Consider the following 21,302-nt stretch of genomic DNA (forward strand, 5'->3'; position numbering starts at 1 on the left):
ATCTCCCTGATATGACGAAGTGGTGATGCAACATGGGGGCTTAAGTGGGTAGGAGGGAATCAATGAAAGAAGATGGGATTGGGAGGGAGACAAACCATAAGTGACTCTTAATCTCACAAAACAAACTGAGGGTTGCTGGGGGGAGGAGGGTTGGGAGAAGGGGGGTGGGGTTATGGACATGGGGGAGGGTATGTGCTTTGGTGAGTGCTGTGAAGTGTGTAAACCTGGCGATTCACAGACCTGTACCCCTGGGGATAAAAATATATGTTTATAAAAAAAAATAATGTAATGTTGAAGTGTAGTGGTTTTGTCTTATTCCTGAGATAATAGTGTTGTTTTTTTTTTTTTTTCTCTGTAAGACCATTTACTCAAATACCAAAAGGGAAATTCTTAAAATACTTTCCTCTTTATTCTCATTCTCTTCCTTGTAAGATTGTGGGGTTTGGGGCTTTTTTTTTTTTTTTTTTGGCTTTTTTATTTTTGTTTGTTTTTGAGGGAGGATAATTCTGCTTATATTATAATTTAGGTCAGTACTAAGCTATCTATTTTAGGCAAAAGGATATAAAATCCCAAGTGTGTACGATGCTGCTTTTACATTTCAGGTAGGTTATTGTTTGCAACAGCTCTTGCATCAAGAATGGAACAGTAGATGTGAAAAATGGTACAATTCAGGGGGCACATTATTACATTTTAATCAATCATAGATCCTTCCATTTCTTGCTCCTTTAAGCCATAGTGTGGATGATCAGTTTTCTTAGCAGTGACCATTACTTAGAACCTGTGAATGTCTTTGATCAGCTAACAACTGATTTCTGTTGATGCCACAACAGTGAGGTCATTTTATCAGCGCTCCGTTGGTAGTGTCTGAAGAATACAACCTTAATACCTGCTGTGGTGAACTGGTCCACAGTCTCTAGCTTATTGGTGTTGTCCTCAGTGTCCTGGAGGAATAGAAGGAAACACTAAAAGAGGAAAGAGTGCCTGTATTTGCTCTGTTCTGTGAGGTTTGGCTACTCGGTGAGCCCCTGGTCTTGGGTCTGAAGAGGGGTATTTGGAACAACAAAAGTATAATTGGGAGTGGCAGGAGGCGACAACCGGAAGTTCTAGTGGTAGACTCTGCCAGAGGAAAATGCCCACATCACAGTGAAAGAGACCAGTGGGGTTTTTCCTTGTGCATGTCCTTAAGATCCGTCATCAGATCTTTTGATCTCTTCCTCTCAGCATCTTGCTTTTGGCTCTCGGCAGAGCTAACCAACCACGTGCCTCTGGCATCAGCAGGGTCTGCCCTGTGAGTGAGCCAGTAAGGACACATGTCCTCTGTAAGCGCTCGGCTCCAAAAGGGTCCTCCCTCGGTGTGCTCCGGGCTCTAAGCAGAGAGTTACAGTGTTGCGACCTTGTGTATAGAGTTCAGCCTTGGAATGGGGAGTTTTATCTAGACTTTCTTTTTGCTCAGGAGTAGCGTGGGTGGATTCTCCTTGATTTACCTCTCCCTGTAGCGGAAACCAAACTTGAACTGACAGTCAGGTGTAAGTGTTCATAGGTTCCCAGTGTCGTCTCGGTTCTTCAGCAGCCCAAGAGAAGTGGTGAGTGGTAAGGGGATGAGATAGTGGTGAGGCTGGGGCAGAAGGGAACAGGTGACTTCAGAGAAGGTATATTTTTCTTAGAACAATTTTACTGAGTATTAAGGGTTTGGGTGTTACATCTAGCCCATTGGGGAATGCTCCTTGGATTTTGGTCTTTTAAGAATGAGGAGATTTACCATCCCTTTTACTATGGAGAATGTTCATGTGATCTTACCATGGGATTCTTTTTTCAGGCACCGAATAGTAGCCTTCTTGCCATTTCTCCTGTGGTCTGCCTGGGCATCTGGTTATCACCCCTCCTACGTAGGGATTATTAATAAGACCCCTCTGAAACTGGTCATTTACCATGTTTTATTTAGTTTGGAGTTTGGAGAATGGGGTGTGACTACATTAAATTATACTGTAACTTGTTTCTTTTCCGTTTTATTAATGGTGGGTTCTACAGATGGAGTTATGCTGTCATCCTATTTATCCTCAAAGCTGTACTTCAAATTTTCATTTTTAAAATACATCTCCATCTATGTTTATAGTAATAAACATCTGAGTTTGAATCCTAGTAATGCAACCAATTATTAGACTGAATTTTCAGTAAGTTATTCAACCAGTCTAACACTATGTATAGCCCATAGTGAACATTCACCAAATGCTGCTTCCCTCTTCCTTTGCCTATTTGCTTAGATAAAATGTTTTGGGACGCCTGGGTGGCTCAGTTGGTTAAGTGTCTGCCTTTGGCACAGGTCATGATCCCAGGGTCCTGGGGTCAGAGTCCTGCATTGGGCTCCTTTCTCAGCAGGGAGCCTGCTTCTCCCTCTCCCTCTGCCTGCCACTCCCCTTGCTTGTATTCTCTCTTTCTCTGACAAATAAATAAAATCTTGTAAAAAAAAATTTTTTTTTAAGTTTTAAATTTCTTGTGTCATTATACTGAATAGTTAATACTTATGCATATAGATCAATACTCCAAAAACTAAAAAGTTACCTTAGGAAAAGACATGTTCCCGTTTACTCCCGTTTGCACATTCCCCCCAGTCCCCTAGTTCCCCTCCCTCGACAGAACTACTTACACTGTGTCACTTGTGTCCTCCTCCGGATGTAGTCTGTGCTTATGCCGACCGCAGTCCGTGAAGCTCGGATGCGGAAGCACAGGCACATTTCCAAAGAGCGCCCCGTACGGGCGGAACCAGGCCCCTGCGGATGGACATTTGTGCCCATTCTATCTTTGCTATTACAGAAAGTAGCATTTTTTTAAAGTTGTGAAATTGTAAAATTGCATTTCACCTGACCTCTGTTGTTTCTTAGGAAAAGCCAGCTGCCATTTGAACGGTCATTCCTTTGTATGTATTGAGTTGTTTTTCCCTGGATGCTTTTAAGGTTCCCCCTCCCTGCCCCAAAGACATGATTTCTAGCAGTTGTGGCGCATAAAGGTTAAACAGCTTGTCCAAGAATGCATAGCTTAGTGAGTAGAAAAATTCATTTCATTTCAGTTGGTATTGAAGGGAGGGGGAGCTCCATTATTATTCAGGAATTGGAGTGTGAGTCCATGGGATGCAGCTTTGAAGAGCTAATGAAACCATGACCTTTTATTACTTTGAATACGCTGCTGCACTCGGGGCAAGCTTTAAGGTCCTGTTGCCACTGCTGCAGGAAGAATGAGAGTTCAAGGTCTGCTGGCTTGAGCGGACAACGTGAAGAAGGAAATGCCAAGATCTTACCTTGTGTTTTCAGCTAAAGATGGGGACAAAAACTTGTAGGTAGTCTATAATTAAGCTAACATAATTTCTTATATCTGTTAGCCTGAGGGTTGAGATAGTTCTTAAATGCACTGTTTAATCCAGGCTGAGCTGAATTCATGTTCTCGCCAGGTTTTCTGTTTGAGAGTTAAGCTGTTGATCAGGAAGGAATGAGATCAGTTATTCCAAATTATTCTTCAGAGAGTTTCTTCAGGGAAAGAGTATGCTCCTGAGTGGTGCTGTGGCAATCCTAAGAAAAGATGGGGTTTGGGGGAAAATATTTTTGGGTGGGTGTTTTATAAACAGAATTATAGGATATAAAATATTTTCTAAATATTTTCTTTTAACTTTTAAGACTCAAATGCAATCTGAATAAGTTGGATGGCTCACAAAATGTTCACAAAATGTCGAAAGTTGAGATCTTAATTTTACAAAGAATTTTGGAGAATATATTACCTTTTGCAACTTAGGTGGTGGGATGAGAACGAACATTTTTAGATGAGCCCTCTGTCCTCTCCTTCGCTCTCCAGGTACCGACACAGCCATACCTGTGCTTCTCCTAGAATCTCCTATTCTGGTGGTGGAATCATCCAGAAACAGTTTAATCCTGATATGTTAAACTAGGGGTCATATGCTATCCAATGGGCCAAATTCAGCCTTTTGGTATTTTTTGTATGGCTCTGAACTAAGAAAGGGTCTTAAATTTTTTTTTTTTAAGATTTTATTTATTTATTTGACAGAGAGATTACAAGTAGGCAGAGAGAGAGAGGAGGAAGCAGGCTCCCTGCTGAGCAGAGAGTCCGATGCGGGACTTGATCCCAGGACCCTGAGATCATGACCTAAGCCAAGGCAGCAGCTTAACCCACTGAGCCACCCAGGCACCCGGGTCTTAAATTTTTAAGAAGCTGAGGGGAAAAATACAGATGTAGCAGAGAAAGTTACAGTCTATAAAGCCTAAAATATTTATTATCCAGCTTTTTACAGATAGTTTGCTGGCCCCTTTTTCACTGTACTTGCTAGGGATACCAAAAAAAATTAAGGATTCTCCCCATTTGTAGCTTATTTGACCAAGAGTTTCTCTTTAGGGAATTGATTATATAGTAACTCCTCATTTTTGTTTGTGGACTACCAGAATTTGAACATGTTTGACAAGAATCTCTTAATTGTTCACTATTCCCTTAAGTTTACCTTTGGATTTAAAAATAGTGATAGCTGTGTTTATCAGCTGACATTGGCTGCATCACAGACCGTCCCAACACCCGGCGGCTTAAACTAACAAGCATATATCATTTCTCATGAGCCAGTGGGTCCTCTGGGCAGCCAGCTGATTTAATATGGGCTCAGGGGGGAGTGGCTGTCCTCTATGGATTTCTCAGCTTCCTTCTTGTGTCAGCCTGAGCAGGTCCTTCTCAGGGTGATGGCATAAGTCTGAGAGCAAGCTGAAACACAGCAGTCTCTTGATGACTAACTTGGGAGCAACTCTATTGTCACTTCCAGCTCATTCTTTTGGCCAATGCATATCACGTGACTGAACCCCCAAAGAGCGGGAACTAAGTCCTACTGTCAGTGGAAGGACACTGGAGAGTCACATGGCAAAGGACATGAAAATCTGAGGCAGCTTGTGCAGTCTGTCATAGTTTGGCTTAACGTCGGGATGTGCCTTGCCACCGGGATTGGGGGGGGGCATTCAAAATCTGGACAGTGGGCAGTCATTCCTCAAAAGTCCTTCTTTCCGGGCAATTAAGAGTACAAGGGCCCTGGATTCCTTCAGTTTAGCTTTTATTTTGAGTTATGGGGCTTATGGAACTTCAGGTCTAGCAGTGAAAACACACCGTGACCCATGCTTAGGAGATACTGTGATAGCTTCAGTAGTAGAGATTTGTACTGGATATAAAAATAGCAGCAGAAGAGAGAGGGAACCAACTCTGCTCTGTGGAAAGACACAGAAAGCTTTGTTGAGGAGGAGATAAAACTGAGTCTTGAAGCATGGACAGGTCCACATTCCCTGCAGAACAACAGTTTAGGTAGAGAAGTACTATTTATGGGAAAAAGTACAGCAACCTATTAATGCTTAGAAATTGCTTATATTTAACATCTCTTGTTTGTGCTCAGATAATAGAAAAGTCTCTAAGAGCCAGTGAATAACTTTATATTTAAGTCCTTCTTTCATTATTTATTGCAGTAGTTTTCAGACTTCAGCCTGCATCAGAATCACCCGGAGGACTTGTTAGAACACAGATTGCTGGGCCCACCCCCAGAGCGGCTTACTCAGTAGGTCTGGAACAGGGCCAGAGAATTTGCATTTCTAACAAGTTTCCAAATGATGCTGATGGTGCTAGTTCAGGGACAACACTTTGAGAAGTATTGATTTATTGAGCCTTTCCTCTGTGTCTGGCGCTCTGCAGTGTGGCGAGTACATAAAAATGAAAAGAAAACACCCCTGTCCTCAGATTGCTCATGGTCGGGAGGTAGAGACAGAGAAGTAAGTGTGTGATGATAGTAGAGTGGAGCCAATCATAAGCTATGTGAAAGCGGTTTGCTGTGTGATACACTAAGGGGACACTAGTTCACAACGAGGCCGGAGGCTGCAGGTGTGTGTAAGACCCAGCGACAACTCTTTAATTTGAGCCAAGTTTAAGAAAAAAAAAATCTGAAAGTAGAGGCCTCAGATTTTATGGAGCCCTTTTACATACATAATTAAATTTGATATTCTCCTGTTTAAAAAAAAAAAAACCCTCAAGTACTAACAAAGAGAAAAATGATCTTGAGTCATGCTTTACATGAACTTGGTAAATGGAGTCATCTTTAATATTGCCTTTAACAAATTTTCTGATCAAGGGGCACCTGGGTGGCTCAGTTGTTAAGCGTCTGCCTTTGGCTCAGGTCATGATCCTGAGGTCCTGGGATTGAGCCCTGCGTCTGCCTCCCCGCTCAGTGGGAAACCTGCTTCTCCCTCTCCCACTCCCCCTGCTTGTGTTCCCTCTCTCGATGTGTCTCTCTCTGTCAAATAAATATATAAAATCTTTAAAAAAAAAAAAAAAAGAAAGTTTCTGATCAGAATATTTCTGGACAAGTTTGTAGTCGTATAGGCAGGACAACACAGGCTGAATTAGTTACTTTGTTAATAAAAAATACTTTCTTTTGTTAATTTGTGCTGCTCACCTTCACTATTTCAAAGAAGTTAGTTGGAGAAAGAGGTTACATTTATTATGTGTGACTCTGTGTTCTCACAAAAACTGCTGGAAACCTGCGCACGTCAGAATGCAGGCAAAACCGATCGAGAGCAGGAGCGTTGAGAGCTGGTGGACGGTTCGTCAGGCAGCGGCCCTGAGACTCGGGTGCTGAGCCTGCCCTCGAGTAGGATTCGTTACAGTTGTGGGCTCATGTGAGACGGTCAGATAGACCCACATCTTTGCCTCAAGAGTAGCGCTGGGGAGGAATGCAGTGGGCCTTCGCTCACCCACCCAGCGGGGCTGTGGCTCTTGGGTGAGCACAGTAAGCTGGGTGAGGGGCTTGGGCAGGGGCCATCAGGATAAGGAAGCAGGCAGCCGTGGGTCAACTGACTGGGCTGAATGCCAGCAAATTAGAGAGTGAGCATGACAAGTGGCGGGGCCAGTTTGGAGAAACAGAGCTGTACCCATGAACTTGTTTGCCTTGGCATAGAAGACATCCTGCCCTTTAAATGATACAATCTGGGACTGTGTTGTCATCTCAGCCTAAAGGGATCATACCCTTAGAGGAGTAATGGTCTGTGCGACTTCTATCCATCTATCTCCTTATTATTGTTTTTTAATCCAAAGCATATACCTAGGGGTGCCTGGATGGCTCAGTTGGTTAAGCATCCAACCCTTAAGGGACCTTAGCCCAGGTCATGATCTCAGGGTTGTGAGATCGAGCCCCTCATTGGGCTCCACACCGGGCATGGAGACTGCTTGGGATCCTCTCTCCCCCTCCTGCTCTCCCTCTGTTTCACGCATCGCCCCTACTCATGCACAGGAGCACTCTCTCTCTGAAAAAATGAAAACATATGACTAAAGTTGTGCAGAACATTTTATTTTAAATAGTTATATTGCCTCTGGCAAAGCAAGCTAAAGTCAAGTAGAAATTATAAGTAGACATAGTGCAATGTATTTTCACTGAACTTGAATTGTGAATGAAAATTGTTTGTAGTTTTTCTGTCCTTCTTAAAATATAATTTCATTAACAATGAAATCTTGTAACCTTTTTCTTAGCATACGTCAGTGGATGGATACACTGAACCGCATATCCCGCCTACCAAATCAAGTAGCAGACAGAACATCCCGCGGTGTAGAAACTCCATTACGTCAGCAACAGACGAACAGCCTCACATTGGAAATTATCGTTTACAAAAAACAATAGGGAAGGGAAATTTTGCCAAAGTGAAATTGGCAAGACATGTTCTAACTGGTAGAGAGGTAAGTTTTCATGATGCTTTTTGATATTTACTTGGACCTCTCCAGAGTCTTGTTACAAAGCCTTCCTGTAGCTGATGCTGGGAATAAGTGACATCTGACAGCTGGTAAACACTGAGATATGTGTGACTGGCACATCCAGGGACAGCTGTATTGTGGCACAAAAAGTTGGTGTTTGAAGGTTCAGAAAAGACTCATCCCTGTGTGTAGCGTCTCATAAATCAGGCACACTTTGATTGAGCCTTCCTCAGACTTCTGTCTTCTTCGTATGGTTTCTGGAAGCATTTCTGGCTGCCTTTGTTTCCTGACCCTAGGAACAGGGCCAGGGTTAAGTTCTCATTAATTACTGCTTAAAGTAAGGTAGGTATAAATGTGTATGAAGTCACCCACTAATATTTATCTCTTTAGAGACCACATTGCACTTGTGGTTAGAAACAGATGTTTTTCTCAGGTAATAAGGGAACTGGATTTCTAAAATCCCATGTGTTTTAAGTTATGTGTGTGTAGCTAGCAAAAATTTATGTATTAAATATTTATTACTAATATTTAATAAATTGTATAGTAAAGACTAAGACAAGTTAATAGTACTTAATGTTTCCGGAATCCGGTAGGACATTATGAAGATCTCAGTCATAATTTGTTCTTAGTAAGTTTTTCTTTTGCTCTATACATAACATTATTGTCACTTACGGTTCATTTTAGTCCTCTGCCCATTCTGGCTCCAGGAACTGCTGAGACAAGGCCTCTGTTAGGCGGAGACTTAGACTTGATCCCATTGGTCAGTTTGCTGCTATAAGTGAACTTGGGTGTTTGATGTCTCTAATCACCTTGTTCACATGATACTGAACCTACTGAAAGCTTATAAGCCCCTCCCTTCTGATAACTGTAACTTACTAAGATCGTAAGTAAAAGATTAAGATACAAATAATTTTTACTTTAAAGGGGAGACTTGGAAGAAACATGAAAGATGTCATCTTATTGACTCAGAGTCCTATGTCCTAAAGACGTAAGTCGATGGAATGCACCAGAAGCCAGCTAGTGATGTGAGCACCAAATACAACCAGATTACATCTAGTTAGGAATGAGATGAAAGATTTTTGCTTTATAAGTTTTTAATCCATCAAAATACATATTCTCAAATATATAGTTTAATGATTCTCTTTTTCAGGTTGCTGTGAAAATAATAGACAAAACTCAGCTAAATCCTACCAGTCTACAAAAGGTATTTAATTATTTTAATAGTAAATAAGTAGAATATGGGTTTATTAATATATGATATTCTGTAAAGCCAATTATCCTAAATTTCCTATTAGGTAAAATACTACGTGTCATCAATATCTGAAGAAAAGACATGGTATAAAACATAATATTTATATTTAATGATATTTCAATTACATTTATTGGATAGTTGTTTGAGAAATGTCTATAACTCAAATGCATATACCATATGAAAGGAATTTATGTCTTTTAATTCAATAGAATAAAACTTCATAACAAATATTTTGAAACATTCAGGATTCTGTTTTGTTTAAAAATCTATTTATGGTTAATATTGCCCGTAGATGATTTCCTTTTATTGCTTCACTTTCATTTCATTTTATTTTATTTTATTTTATTCATTTATCTTTTTATTCTTTTTATTCACTTACTTTTTATTTTTTTTTTCTATTTATTCCTTTTATTGCATCCTTTCTTTTCTTCCTTCTTCCACAGGAACTAGGCACTCTGCTAACTTAGAGTAAAAAATATGAACATTTCGTTAAAGTGCAAATAAAAAACAGCAAGGGGAGGAAAAGAAAGGAGTTAGGGTGGAGATTGCCCTGATGAAACCTAGGAAAGCTCTTTCAGGTTGCTCATTACTTATGTGGGAAAAGTTTCTCAAATACACATTTTAGTACATTAAGAATGAAGCAGATATTTTAACACTTATGCCATATGTGTTAAGTTTGTATATTGTGATTTTTTATTAGACTGTAATAGGATCATGGTCACCCGTGAAAATGTGATAAATAACTTTAAGTTCCTAAAACCGGTTGAATCTTAATGTAAGACCTTTTTAGTATGGTGTGTTTAACTATACCTGCAGTGATTTTAACATTAAATTAAAAAAATTGGCTCTGTAAGATCAAGGCTTTCCCACTTGACACAGTGCCAGATAACTCCGTTTATTTTATATACTTCTATTCAGAGATCTGTCTTTGTACTACTTACTGAGATTTCTTTTAAATTTAACTTTCAAAGCCTTGATAGTTCTGATCAGGGAGAAAGAAATGTTTGCTATACTCGTCTTTTCTCTGTGAGATGGTATACCTTATAGATGTCTTCTGGGAGAAATGTATAGCACCAGTCTATTAGCTAATTATGATGCAGTTGAATGAGTTACAAAAAGGCATCCTCTGTGGGCAGGTGAGTTACCCGAAGATGCTCTTTTCCTGGGCTGGAGTCACAGTGGGGCAGAATTTGCCACCCCTCTGCCAGGAATCTTTTAAAAAGGCAGAAAGTGCTTAAGTGTGCTCAGTGGCCCCGTCCATCCCCCATCTGGCTTCTCCACTCTTCCTGGATTGATCTGTGAGTTAGTCTGGTAAACCCAGTGATTTTAAGTGACGTTAAGTGATTGAGGCCTGTTTTGCAAGTTGGATGCCCAGTAATATGACCCCCGCTCAGTCTTTCCCAGAGAGGCCCAGAGAAAACCGTAGAACCACAGTTGCACTAGTTGAAACATGCAAACGTGAAGTAGGATCTTGCTTTATTTATCCGATTAACTAAAAAATGTTCTTGATGACAAGTAATTTCTGTTGTAAATGGTGCTAATCTTGCTGATGAAGTGTCGCTTTTCCAAATAGGTATGTAAAGAATGATGGCAATTTTGTTTTCTTTAATGTGTGAAAATAAAATCCAAGGAAAGACAGACATTCGCTGAATGTAGCCTGTACACTGTGTATTTGTCATTATTTTTGAAATAAATTTCATTTATGCTCATAGATTTGCTGTCAGTTAAGAGTTTTGAAAACAAACAACAGACAAGGCTTGGTTAGTTCCCATGCATTGTAGAACATTCAACATTTGGCTAATAGGATCACCCAGTCTTTTTTATATATAAAAAAGAAATAATGGAATGAGAAGTAATCTGTTTGTTTACCTTAGCATTGACAGTGAAGTCCTATAGGTAAGAAATAGCAAAACATGTTGTCTGTGTCATAGGCCTGCTTATTAAAAGACAGATAATGGTAACACATACATTTGAAAAAAAGGATTCATTTTCATCTCATTTCCAAAAGTGTTTAGTTAAATCTTACTCTGGACCCGATCTGAATTTAAGCTGATTCCCATCCTTTATGTTCTCTGCTGTGTGTAACATTTATAGGAAAGAGTACTTTCCTTTGCAAATTGCATCAGTGATAGACAAAGTAACCTAAATTTGATACTGCAACTGTTCAAAACTTCTAAAATGCAAAGCTCCCCAAAACAGTTTGGTCTTTGGAATTGTCAAGCATCTTTGGCTTCAACGTTTCTCACGTAGTGTGCCATATTATTTGTATACCGTACTTCGAGTGAGTAGGATCCGATTTAGTGAGTTTTCATCATTTAAACATTATTTGAGTTCGGTGCTATATTTACCCCTTCCTCTTTGGACCATGAGTCTCACCTGATATTTTAATTAGTGTTTTTTGGGGTAGGGTTTATGAACTATACTAACGATTCCTGGGGATCTTTTAAGTAGCCTAATAACGTTAGAAGAAAAACAAAACAATGAAGCAATTTTGTTGATAGTTCACATGCTCAAAATGTAAGATTAATTATCATTTTCTCGGAAAGTCCACTAAGTTTTTTACACTTGGACACGTTAGTTTATACGTGGCTGACAGAGCCTGTGTTAGCCTTTCTCAGCTCATAGCCACCGGGGTGCACTTTATTGATCTTCCTGTCTTGTTTATTAATTTGCATTTTCTGTTGTTTTACAATGTTGCATTATAGTCCCAACTCACAAAAAGACAGCTCAGTGTTTCTGAAGTGATTTGCTGAGTAGTAAACCCTGAAAGGAGAGTGGAGATACCACTGTCGTGACTCAGAATTATACCCTTAAATAATAAAGAGAGCTGCCGCATTACAAGGACATAGACTGTGGATCTCTGTAGGACAGTGGTTTTGTACAAGCAGGGAGCATACAATCAATTTTCAGTAACTGACATCTGAGAATTAGACGTATTAAGTGAAGAATCCGTTTACTCCTAGTGTCTGGTACATTATCTGTTGTGTAAAGTGTTGTCAAATGGTGACCTAAGCCATTTAAACTTCAGTGAGTTTTCAGGTAAAGCCCAGCAACCTCTCTGGTAAGCTAGTTAATTCTTCCAGAGCATCTGCAAAACAATTTTTACCATGGTCACTATAGTTAGAGAGGAGGACAGGACCATGGAAGCAATTATTCAGAATTAAATTTCTGTTAGCAAATTAAAACCAAACTTATAAAAGCAATCATAAAATTATTGATGCATATTTTTATCAAGGAGAAAGCAGAAGAGGCTCTTAGGCAGTGTTCCTTAGCAGATATCTCTGTTGGACATATGTTGAAATACCAGTTACTGTCACACGTGCATGCTTATAACGTATTTCACTTTATTGTTTTTTTCACATATGTGGGCCATTTGAAGGAAAAGTCTTGACCAATTCTTTTGTGGGTTGGTGAAAATCCAAGTGGTAAGAGTTAGCATTTTTTTTTTAAGATTTTATTTATTTATTTGACAGAGATCACAAGTAGGCAGAGAGAGAGAGGAAGGGAAGCAGGCTCCCCGCTGAGCAGAGAGCCTGATGCGGGGCTTGATCCTAGGACCCTGAGATCATGACCTGAGCTGAAGGCAGAGGCTTAATGAAGCAATTTTGTTGATAGTTCACATGCTCAAAATGTAAGATTAATTATCATTTTCTCGGAAAGTCCACTAAGTTTTTTACACTTGGACACGTTAGTTGATAGTTCACATGTCACTTGGACATGTTAGTTGATGTTCACTCCAGGTGCCCCAAGAGTTAGCATTTTATGAGCTGGGTTGTAGACTGCAAAAGTTGTCTTCAAATTAGTAATGATGAAACACGAGGAGGACCTTTTTTTTTTTTTTTTTTTTTGGAGAGTATATATGGGGGCAGAAATTCTACAAGGAATGATACTGCCCTGTGAATAAATAAGATTATACCTAATGCCCGGTCACTCAGTAATTCATTTGCCATGAAATTAGTGGTTAGCAACACACCTCTGATCTTGATTTGGCTTTGAAGGAAATATTGAAAACAGAATATTATGAAATCATGGCTATTAAAAGATGTCTCTTTAGTGTACGATGTGAAGAATTGGTGGGAAGTGTGTCTTTCAAACAGAAATATGATGGATTTTGAGGGAGAAGATGTTCAAACAAGTTTCCTTTAAAAGGTGATACCAGTAATGTTAATGTCTAGCTAGAAATATGTTGAATGTAAAATAACCAGATTTTCTGAGAACAACAACAACAGCAACAAAATGGTTTCGAGTAAGTCCACTGACCAGAAATTTGACTTTTCTAACCCTTGTTGGCTCTGTTTAGTTATTGGACAGAGTCTCAATGACCTATCGTTGGGCATGTCTAACACACAAATGCTACATCCAAATATGAAAGATAACCTTCCAGAACAAGCATATCCAAACAGTATATTAAGAATCCTCTTGCTATCATCCTTCCCACACGAAACTTCTGGTCTTCCAACTTTTCAGTGTGATACGATTAGCAGCCTAGACTAGACCCTGTATGAGAGCTGTACGTCATCTTCAGGGAGAAATATCTTTGTAAAGTAATCAATCTGAATTCACTGACACATCGCCTGAAACGGATTCCTTTCTGCAATCTGCAGGATCATGACTTCAGATTTTTTTTAATTCAGTAGAAATAAAAAATTTAAAAAAAAAAAGTGGAATGGAAACTCTTTTATGGTTCAAGCCAATTGAACCATTGTGCCATTGAGCCAGATACATGTGTTCATTAATTAATTCTTAATCTGAGAAGAATTTATTGAAAGAAAGCTTGTATTTCTCCATATATTTTCTTCTGTTTTTTTTTTTTTTTTTTGGTCCCTCCTTTTATGTTTCTTTTATGTAGAGTTGTTGCCTTTTTTGTTGGCCTTGATATTAGAATCCCACCAAGTTTGGTCCTCTTTTCTTTCTGTATTCTCTTCCTGGGCTATCTCAACGGTAGGCAAAGTCACAAATATACCTCAAACTAAGACCTCCCCTAAATCTGCTTCAGTTTCTCAAGGGTAGCCCAAACTTACCACGTCCAAAGCTGAGCTCCCGGTCTCTGCCGTGCGGACTCGGCTCCTCGCCCGCGGGAGCTCTTCCAGCATCCTCTGTCAGTGAGTGACAGTCGTCGAGTTGTGCGAGCCAGAAGTCCGGAACAATCCCTGACTCCTCACTCTTCCTTAGTCTTACCCTCTAGTCTGTCCTTGAATTGTGCCGATTTTGTCCTACATGTCTCTTGAGAACATCTGCTTTTATCTTTTCCCGTCAGGACCGCTGTAGACAAGGCTCCTGTCGTCTCTCCCATGGGCTGCCCCAGTAGCCTTCCAGCTGGTCTTTCTGCATCCACTTTGCGACCCTCTGCACCCATCCATGCACACGCACACACCCACACGCAAAGTTAAAAAGTCATCAAGAATACAAAATACCTTCATTTACACTTCTAGATGGCATTCCATTGTTGGTCGTCTGGAAATCAAATTCATTAACAAGGTATTCAAGGCCCCACCTTCCTCTTCTGCCCCATGATGCACCAGCTCCCCACGGGCTCTGCCCCATGCACTGCTCTTCCAGCCTCAGTACTTTCAGCTGCTCCTCGCCCACTCTGCACCCACCCTCTGCCTAAGGCACCCCGCACCCCTGGACTTAATTCATCCGTATTCTTTCATTTCTCACATTTCAGCCCTAGCATCATTTCTGCAGGGAAACCTTTGCTGTCTCCACAAGAATGTTAAATCTCTCTGCGCTCCTGAAAATTAAGCACTCATAACCAAGGATCATTCATGAAGAGTTGCTTTCGTTTTTATTTGTTTAACTCTTGGTAGTGATTTTGTTTCTTAACAGTTCTTGGTGTGTGTTTTCTGTCTCTGACTCTTAAGATTTCTATTCTAATTACTTGGCCTTTGTTAGCTATAAAAGCATATGTCTTGGGGCGCCTGGGTGGCTCAGTAGGTTAAAGCCTCTGTCTTCAGCTCAGGTCATGATCCCAGGATCCTGGGATCGAGCCCCACATCGGGCTTTCTGCTCAGCAGGGAGCCTGCTTCCTCCCCACCCCCCCTCTGCCCACCTCTCTGCCTACTTGTGATCTCTGTCAGAAGAAAATAAAATAAAATCTTAAAAAAAAAAAAAAGCATATGTCTCTATATTCTCAAGAAACTACGTAAGATTTACTGACGTGTAAACATGGAAGGATTCTCTCTGGAAGCGGGGTTGCTAGAAATCTAAATCACCTTTGAGTTTTAAACTAAACCATCTGGCTGTTTTATTTATTCATTTTTTAAAGATTGATTTATTTATGAGCGAGATTGCGAGCACTGCACGTGGAGCTTGATGTGAGGCTCCATCCCAGGACCCTGTGCACATGACCTGAGCCAAAACCCAAGAGTCAGCCGGTTAACCAGTTACACCATTCAGGCTATTTTAAAAGTTACACCTCTAGCTATTTTAAAAGTCATATTGTCATTTTGTTATTTGGAGAGTCATACTCTTATTTTTTTCTAATTTGGGCCATTTGTTGACATAGTAAACTGGGCTATTTATAATTTTTGGATGGGGACTTCAAAATGTCTTCCTCATTCTAAAAAAAGTTGCTTTCTTATGGTATTTGTTAGATTAAACTGTTTCGTTTCTTTTTCTTTTCTTTCTTTTTTTTTTTTTTTTTGAAGAAATAAAATATTACAGATCCACCTGAAGCCTTAGGTGTTATTTTTAGGTTCTATTCATGTATTTTCCTACTTGGAAGTAACTACTATTCTGAATTTGATCTTTTTATTCTCATTCAAACTTAAAGCATTTTTCACATTGTGTGCTTCTTTATGTAAAACACTACATATTATTTATTTTTAAACCTCTTGTCTTTCTACAACACGCTTTTTTTAAGTAACATTGTCTTAAAGTTTTAGTCATGTTAGTCTGTACAGCCCAGTGCCTTTATATTCGCTACTGTTACCGCATACCACTGAGAGAGGATGCAACAGTTTACCCATTATCTTACTCATAGGCATGCTACAGTTCGGGGGTTTTTTTGGCTGGTGAATGTGTAGAGGGTTCCTGGTGTTCTTGTGTTTCACTTTTTTCTCCTTGTTAGTTAGCTTTCCATTTTCGCTGCAGAAGCAGTGCTGCACTGATCGTTATTGTGTATACCTTTTCTGTGAAGATATGTAAAAGGATGTATGTCTCCAAGCAGATGTGTTAGGGTGTATCTCTCTAAGCGGAATTGCTAGGTTGAAGGTCACACGTATCCTCAACTTTACTAATACTGTTATATTGCTCTTCAGAGTGGTTATAACGGTTTATACTTCTGCCAACACTGTGAGATTTACTGCTGCTCTGCGTTCTTGCCCACACCTTATGTTATCGGATTTCTTAGTTTTTGTCAACCTTGTGGGTGCATTATGGTATCCCATTTTAATTTCCATCCCTTACTAATTCAAACTGTTTTCACATCCGATCTATTTTATGTTTAATATATTTTGTCTGAAATTACTTGATTCGCTATCTCAAACAGTATGTTTAATTAGCACTAGCTTGAGCTCGGAATTGTCCAAGGCCTTGGGAAGGACTCGAGCAATATAAAATTGGTACTAGTTGATAAGAAATAAGAATCTTATAATCTTGTAATCCATCTAGATGAAACTTGGGAAAGTGGCCCAGCCTGTCACTTAAAAAGCATTACCTTCTCTTAATGTTGGAACAAATAGTTGACCTAAAGGTTGTCAAGGTTGGGAAGCAATACTGAACAACACTTTTATTTTTTTTAGTTAGAAATCATCTAATATATATTCATTTACTTGTATTCAGATCTCTTTTTTCAACTACCATTTCATGGAAAGAACTTAAGAAATTTGTCTGAAGTTGTTATGCGACTAGCAATAACTTTATAAAATATGTGGTGTGTCCACAAGATGTCTGAAGGCTGAAAAAAGAGTGAGGTGATGACCCTAGAAACTTAAAAGCCGAAAGTTTAATCTATAGGGTTCTGTTAACATCGGCATATCATATATAAATCATATATATATTAATCATATCAATCGGGAAATCATTTATAAAATCTCTCTCTCTGAGAGAGTCTCAATGACGACCTAGCAGTCTCTAGGAGCTGAACATCACTTGCAGGCTGAAGCAGTGCCCACACCTCTCACTGACAGACCAGTAAATGGCTATGAAAGGTACAGATAGGATTTTTATAAAGATTACAGCGAAGGCAAAGGAGGGCTCCTGCCCCTCACCAAACCCAAATCAGGACAAAATATTTAAAAGGCCAAGAAGGCTGTGTCAAAAGGCACAAGAAGATCTGAATGTCACCCTCCTCTCCTATGAGCCCCAGTTCCCGTGACAGCCTGGAAGAGCTCCCCCAATGGGAACAAGCCTGACCACTCTGCCTTTGTCAAGGTCCCCGTGGCCGCAGTGTTCTTCTCCATCTGCCTCAAGACCAAAGGAGCAGTGAAGGGGTCCTGTGACCTTGATGAAGCCAAGGGCAACACGGTGAGCGGGTCTGGTGGAAGGAGGGTGTCCATTCGACTGGCCCCTGACTACGAAGCTTGGGGTGTAAACAGAACGAGGATTGTCTAAGCCATGTCCACGTGGCTGCTTCTAAATATAACAGATTTCCCCATCATCAAAAAAAGAGTAAGAAGCAAAAGGAATAGAAGCAATGGGAAGCAAGAGAACAGCCGAGGGGAGACACAGAAAATGCTCACAAATGAGGCAAATACTGATGAACACTAATGGAGTTTGACCCTGACCTTAAGCCCTAACTAGAAGGACTGAAATGAAAAGTAAATATTTCCCTTGTTGACTCACTTCAGTTCCCTGGAACAACGCCAAGAACCAAGGAGGAAACAGTTCAGGCCGCTGAACGGCCAAGTATTCCTACTTGGTCATGAAGCCCGAACAGGGAGGGCCCCCCCGCCTCGCCGACGGAGCAAGCCCGCCGCGGGCCTCCACGCAGAACTCGCTTCTCGGACTGAACACACGGGGCTCCAGCAGGCTCTGGCCTTGATTTCGGCCCACAGCAGGTCTGGAGAGTATTTGTGAATTCGGAGCATTCCTGCTAAGTTGAAGAATGCTGGAAGCATCATGATGTCACAGTTTGAAAACGAGCAAGAAAAAAATGAACTAAAAATTCGAATCAGAAACTCAAGTAGTCGTGTGGGGCTCTTTAACGTATTCGCAAACCTTTGTTTTCCTGGCTTGTACGTGACGTAGGACGCGTACAGCAATTGATATTTTTAACAATAACTGCCCATCTCGAGCTATGCTTCTTAGCATGGTCTACATTTTCAGCTCTCCTTCTGCCCTCCACCGTCTCCACCTCTCCTGAGGAACAGCAAGCCCTGGGAACACGGGCGCCCTCGCTGAAGATGGTCTGCTCTGGGCTGAGAGATCACATCCATGTATGTGGCTCACCCTCTCTCTGGCTCTCTGCTTCCTTTGACTCGGGCTGCTGAAGTGGAGGCTCTGACAGTAATTAGCCCCATCCCTTTCCTGTGTGCGGCCAGCTGGAATATTGTGGTTTGGGGAAGGGGTAAGGGGAGTTGTGAAGAGGAGGAGACATCTTAGACCTTTTACTAAGCCATGTGCTACTGTGTGGTTGGCCCCGATTCTCCGGATCTGTGGTGTGAAGGACCCAAATCTAGCTGACAGTTGAAGCGTTTCTTTGGGAAGAAGGGTGATAGGTGGGTCAGGCCACTGGCTTTCATGGTCCGAGGTCAGTGTGCCCCTTAAAACACACTAAAAACTTCTTCCAGCAGCAACCACTCTTCCTCTTTCCACAACTGCCTGTCATTTTTAGCCGACACACACCCAGCCCACACAGACCCATTCATGCTCTTACTGGTTACGGTTTTTTCCTCTCTCTTTGTCAGTGATTACTGAAGGAGAGGAAACTAAGGATAGAACAGCATATTGAAGACATCTTGAGATGGCTGTGTGTTATTCTTTTCACTGGAATAAAAAGTTACATTCTGATGAGAACTTGGGCCCTTCCTGTAACTGTTTCCCTGGCTTCATCTCCAGAGGGCAGTAGAGTGGCCTTCTCGCTACATTTTTGTAGGGACATTTTTGTTAGATGCTCCAATTTTCAGAAGATAACTTTTTTAAGGATTTTATTTATTTATTTGAGAGAGAGAGAGAGAACAAGAAAGAGCAGGAGTAGGGAGAAGTGGGAGGGGGAGAAGTAGACTTCCTGCTGAGCAAGGAGCTTAGGCTCAGTCCCTAAGGCCCTGAGATCATGACCTGAGCCAAAGGCAGACGATTAACTGACTGAGCCACCCAGATATCCTCAGAAGATAATTTTAATCCTGTCTCCAGCTCATCTCTGTTCTTGGTAGAACAGAGTGGCTAAATTCTAGGTTCCTGTCAGGGACTGCATTCATGAAATCATTGGCACTCAAAACCTAGCTTATGAAGTAAAACAAAAACGAGCATCTCTGGAATGTCAAAGGATATGCATCTAATCCATTCCTTGAGATTACTGATTCTCAACCATGGAGCTGTCAGGAGACATCAGTATGTTTTCATTATACATTGTAAGATTTGTCTCCACAGTTTGCTTCCAAGAATAAACTACCAAATTTGCTAATAATAATTGCATAAAAATTAATGAGAATAAATTCAAGATTACCTATGTGACAATATGTCTCCACTTTTACAATCTGATGTGTTTTCTTGAGGCAGAAGAGGAGGAGGAGGAGCTAGAACTAGAGCTGGTGTGGCCTGTCCATGCTGCACTTCCTGGACCGCCTTCTAGAAGTGGCCGTGCCAGCGGGAAAGTAGGTAGAAGCCCTCTTCCACTGCAGTGAGGAGCTGTTAACTGAAGACATACGCTAATGGGAAGAAGTATGAAAAATGATATGGATATTTAACATTTAAATTGAATAAAATACATCACCATTGACCAGTCTTTTCACATAAGTCAAGGTTCCACCGTACACTCCTAGTTTGGGTCTATTGATTGGCATTCAGCTTCATTTTTCTTGCACAAATCTCACCCATAAACTCACATTTGCTGCTATTTCCAGTTTTGTTTTGTTTCTTTAATTAATAAAGGGAGAATTTAAAGACACCCAGAAATGATCTGAGAGCAAACCACTAGATTTTATTTTCATCCTTGACATTTAGCTTGCCCACACTTAAGTGGACAATAATTTCTGTAGTAGCTTTTATCTAGTATTCACAGATTATTCAGTTTGGCTTGTTTTGGTAAACAATAAACTTTAGTTCATTGGTTTATGTAACATTTAGTTGTATTGGACAGACTTTAAGGCAACCCCCAATGATCCCTGCTTCTGGTGTTCACACCTTTATATAATCCCTTTTCCTTAGATGTGAGCAGGACCTCTGACTTGTTTCTAACCAATAGAATATAGAAAAGGTGATGGGCTTTCATTCCCATGATTACATTGTGTTATTTAGGCCTGTCTTGCTAGGCAGCCTGCCCTGGAGATTGTCCTTGCTGGCTCGATAAAGTAAATGGCCATGTTGGAGAAGGCCGCTTGGCAAGGACATGGAAGCGGTCTCCAAGACGTCAGGGTGGCCTCCACTCAGAAGCCAGCAGGAAGCCGGAGTCCTCAGTTCTGTAGTTGCAGCCTGGGTTAGCTTGGACATGGACTCTTCCCCATGGGACCCTGAAATGAGAGCAGCACCTTGATGGAAACGGGAGGACCCAAACAAAGAAGCCCTGCCCAGAAACCATGAGATGATACATGTGTATTGTTCCAAGTTGCCAGGGTGTGATAATTTCTTATTCAGCAATACAACACTCATATATGAATTACATTAGCTGTTTGCAGTAATGTCTATAGCTGACAGATATGTTTGGGGCCTAGATAACCTTTGGTAAACCTGCTGTTCAGCTTCGGGAGCTCAAGGGTACAGGGAGCCCCGCGGACCGTGAGCATGGAGGGCGCTCGAGCGTCACACGGGCTTTGCCGAGGGCATACAGAGTAACGGTTGACAAAGCAGAACCCACTTACCAGCTTCTGTCCTGCAGTGCTTGTGAGTTGTGATTTTATAGTCAAATACAGCAACCTCACAGAGAAAGTCTTAATAAGAAAGCAAGACCAAATAAAGCAAACAGAGGTCATTTACTTATGTGTAAGTATGGGAGAGCCAGATTGGTTTCAGGGACTTTTCTACTAGAAATACACAATAACTGTCATACTCGTGAATGCAAATGACAGTTACAGTAATGCTGCTCCTATTAATAACAGGTCTAGCCACTTTAAAATCTGTATAGTATAGCAAAACCGAAATGGGGACTATTTGTGTTTATTCTGAGTAATACATTCTTCAGGTGTAGGGT

General features: G+C 40.8%; 1 protein-coding gene across 6 annotated transcripts in view; it reads left to right on the plus strand.

The window, feature by feature from the left end:
- The window catches only part of MARK1 (microtubule affinity regulating kinase 1), a 116,866-nt gene that overhangs the window by 34,117 nt on the left and 61,447 nt on the right, over positions 1-21,302 (plus strand). For 4 of the 6 annotated variants that reach the window (XM_045081169.1, XM_045081167.1, XM_045081168.1 and 1 more), the window contains exons 2-3: positions 7,543-7,746; positions 8,912-8,965. In XM_045081169.1, coding sequence (XP_044937104.1) covers positions 7,543-7,746; positions 8,912-8,965 — 258 coding nt within the window. Of the gene's footprint in view, positions 1-7,542; positions 7,747-8,911; positions 8,966-19,671; positions 21,252-21,302 lie in introns of those variants that run through there. The other 2 variants (XM_045081170.1, XM_045081172.1) reach the window with 2 other exon arrangements.

This window comes from Mustela putorius, unplaced genomic scaffold (assembly GCF_011764305.1).
Source record: "Mustela putorius furo isolate JIRA1106 unplaced genomic scaffold, ASM1176430v1.1 tig00000508_pilon_pilon_pilon, whole genome shotgun sequence".
Lineage (NCBI taxonomy): Eukaryota > Metazoa > Chordata > Mammalia > Carnivora > Mustelidae > Mustela > Mustela putorius.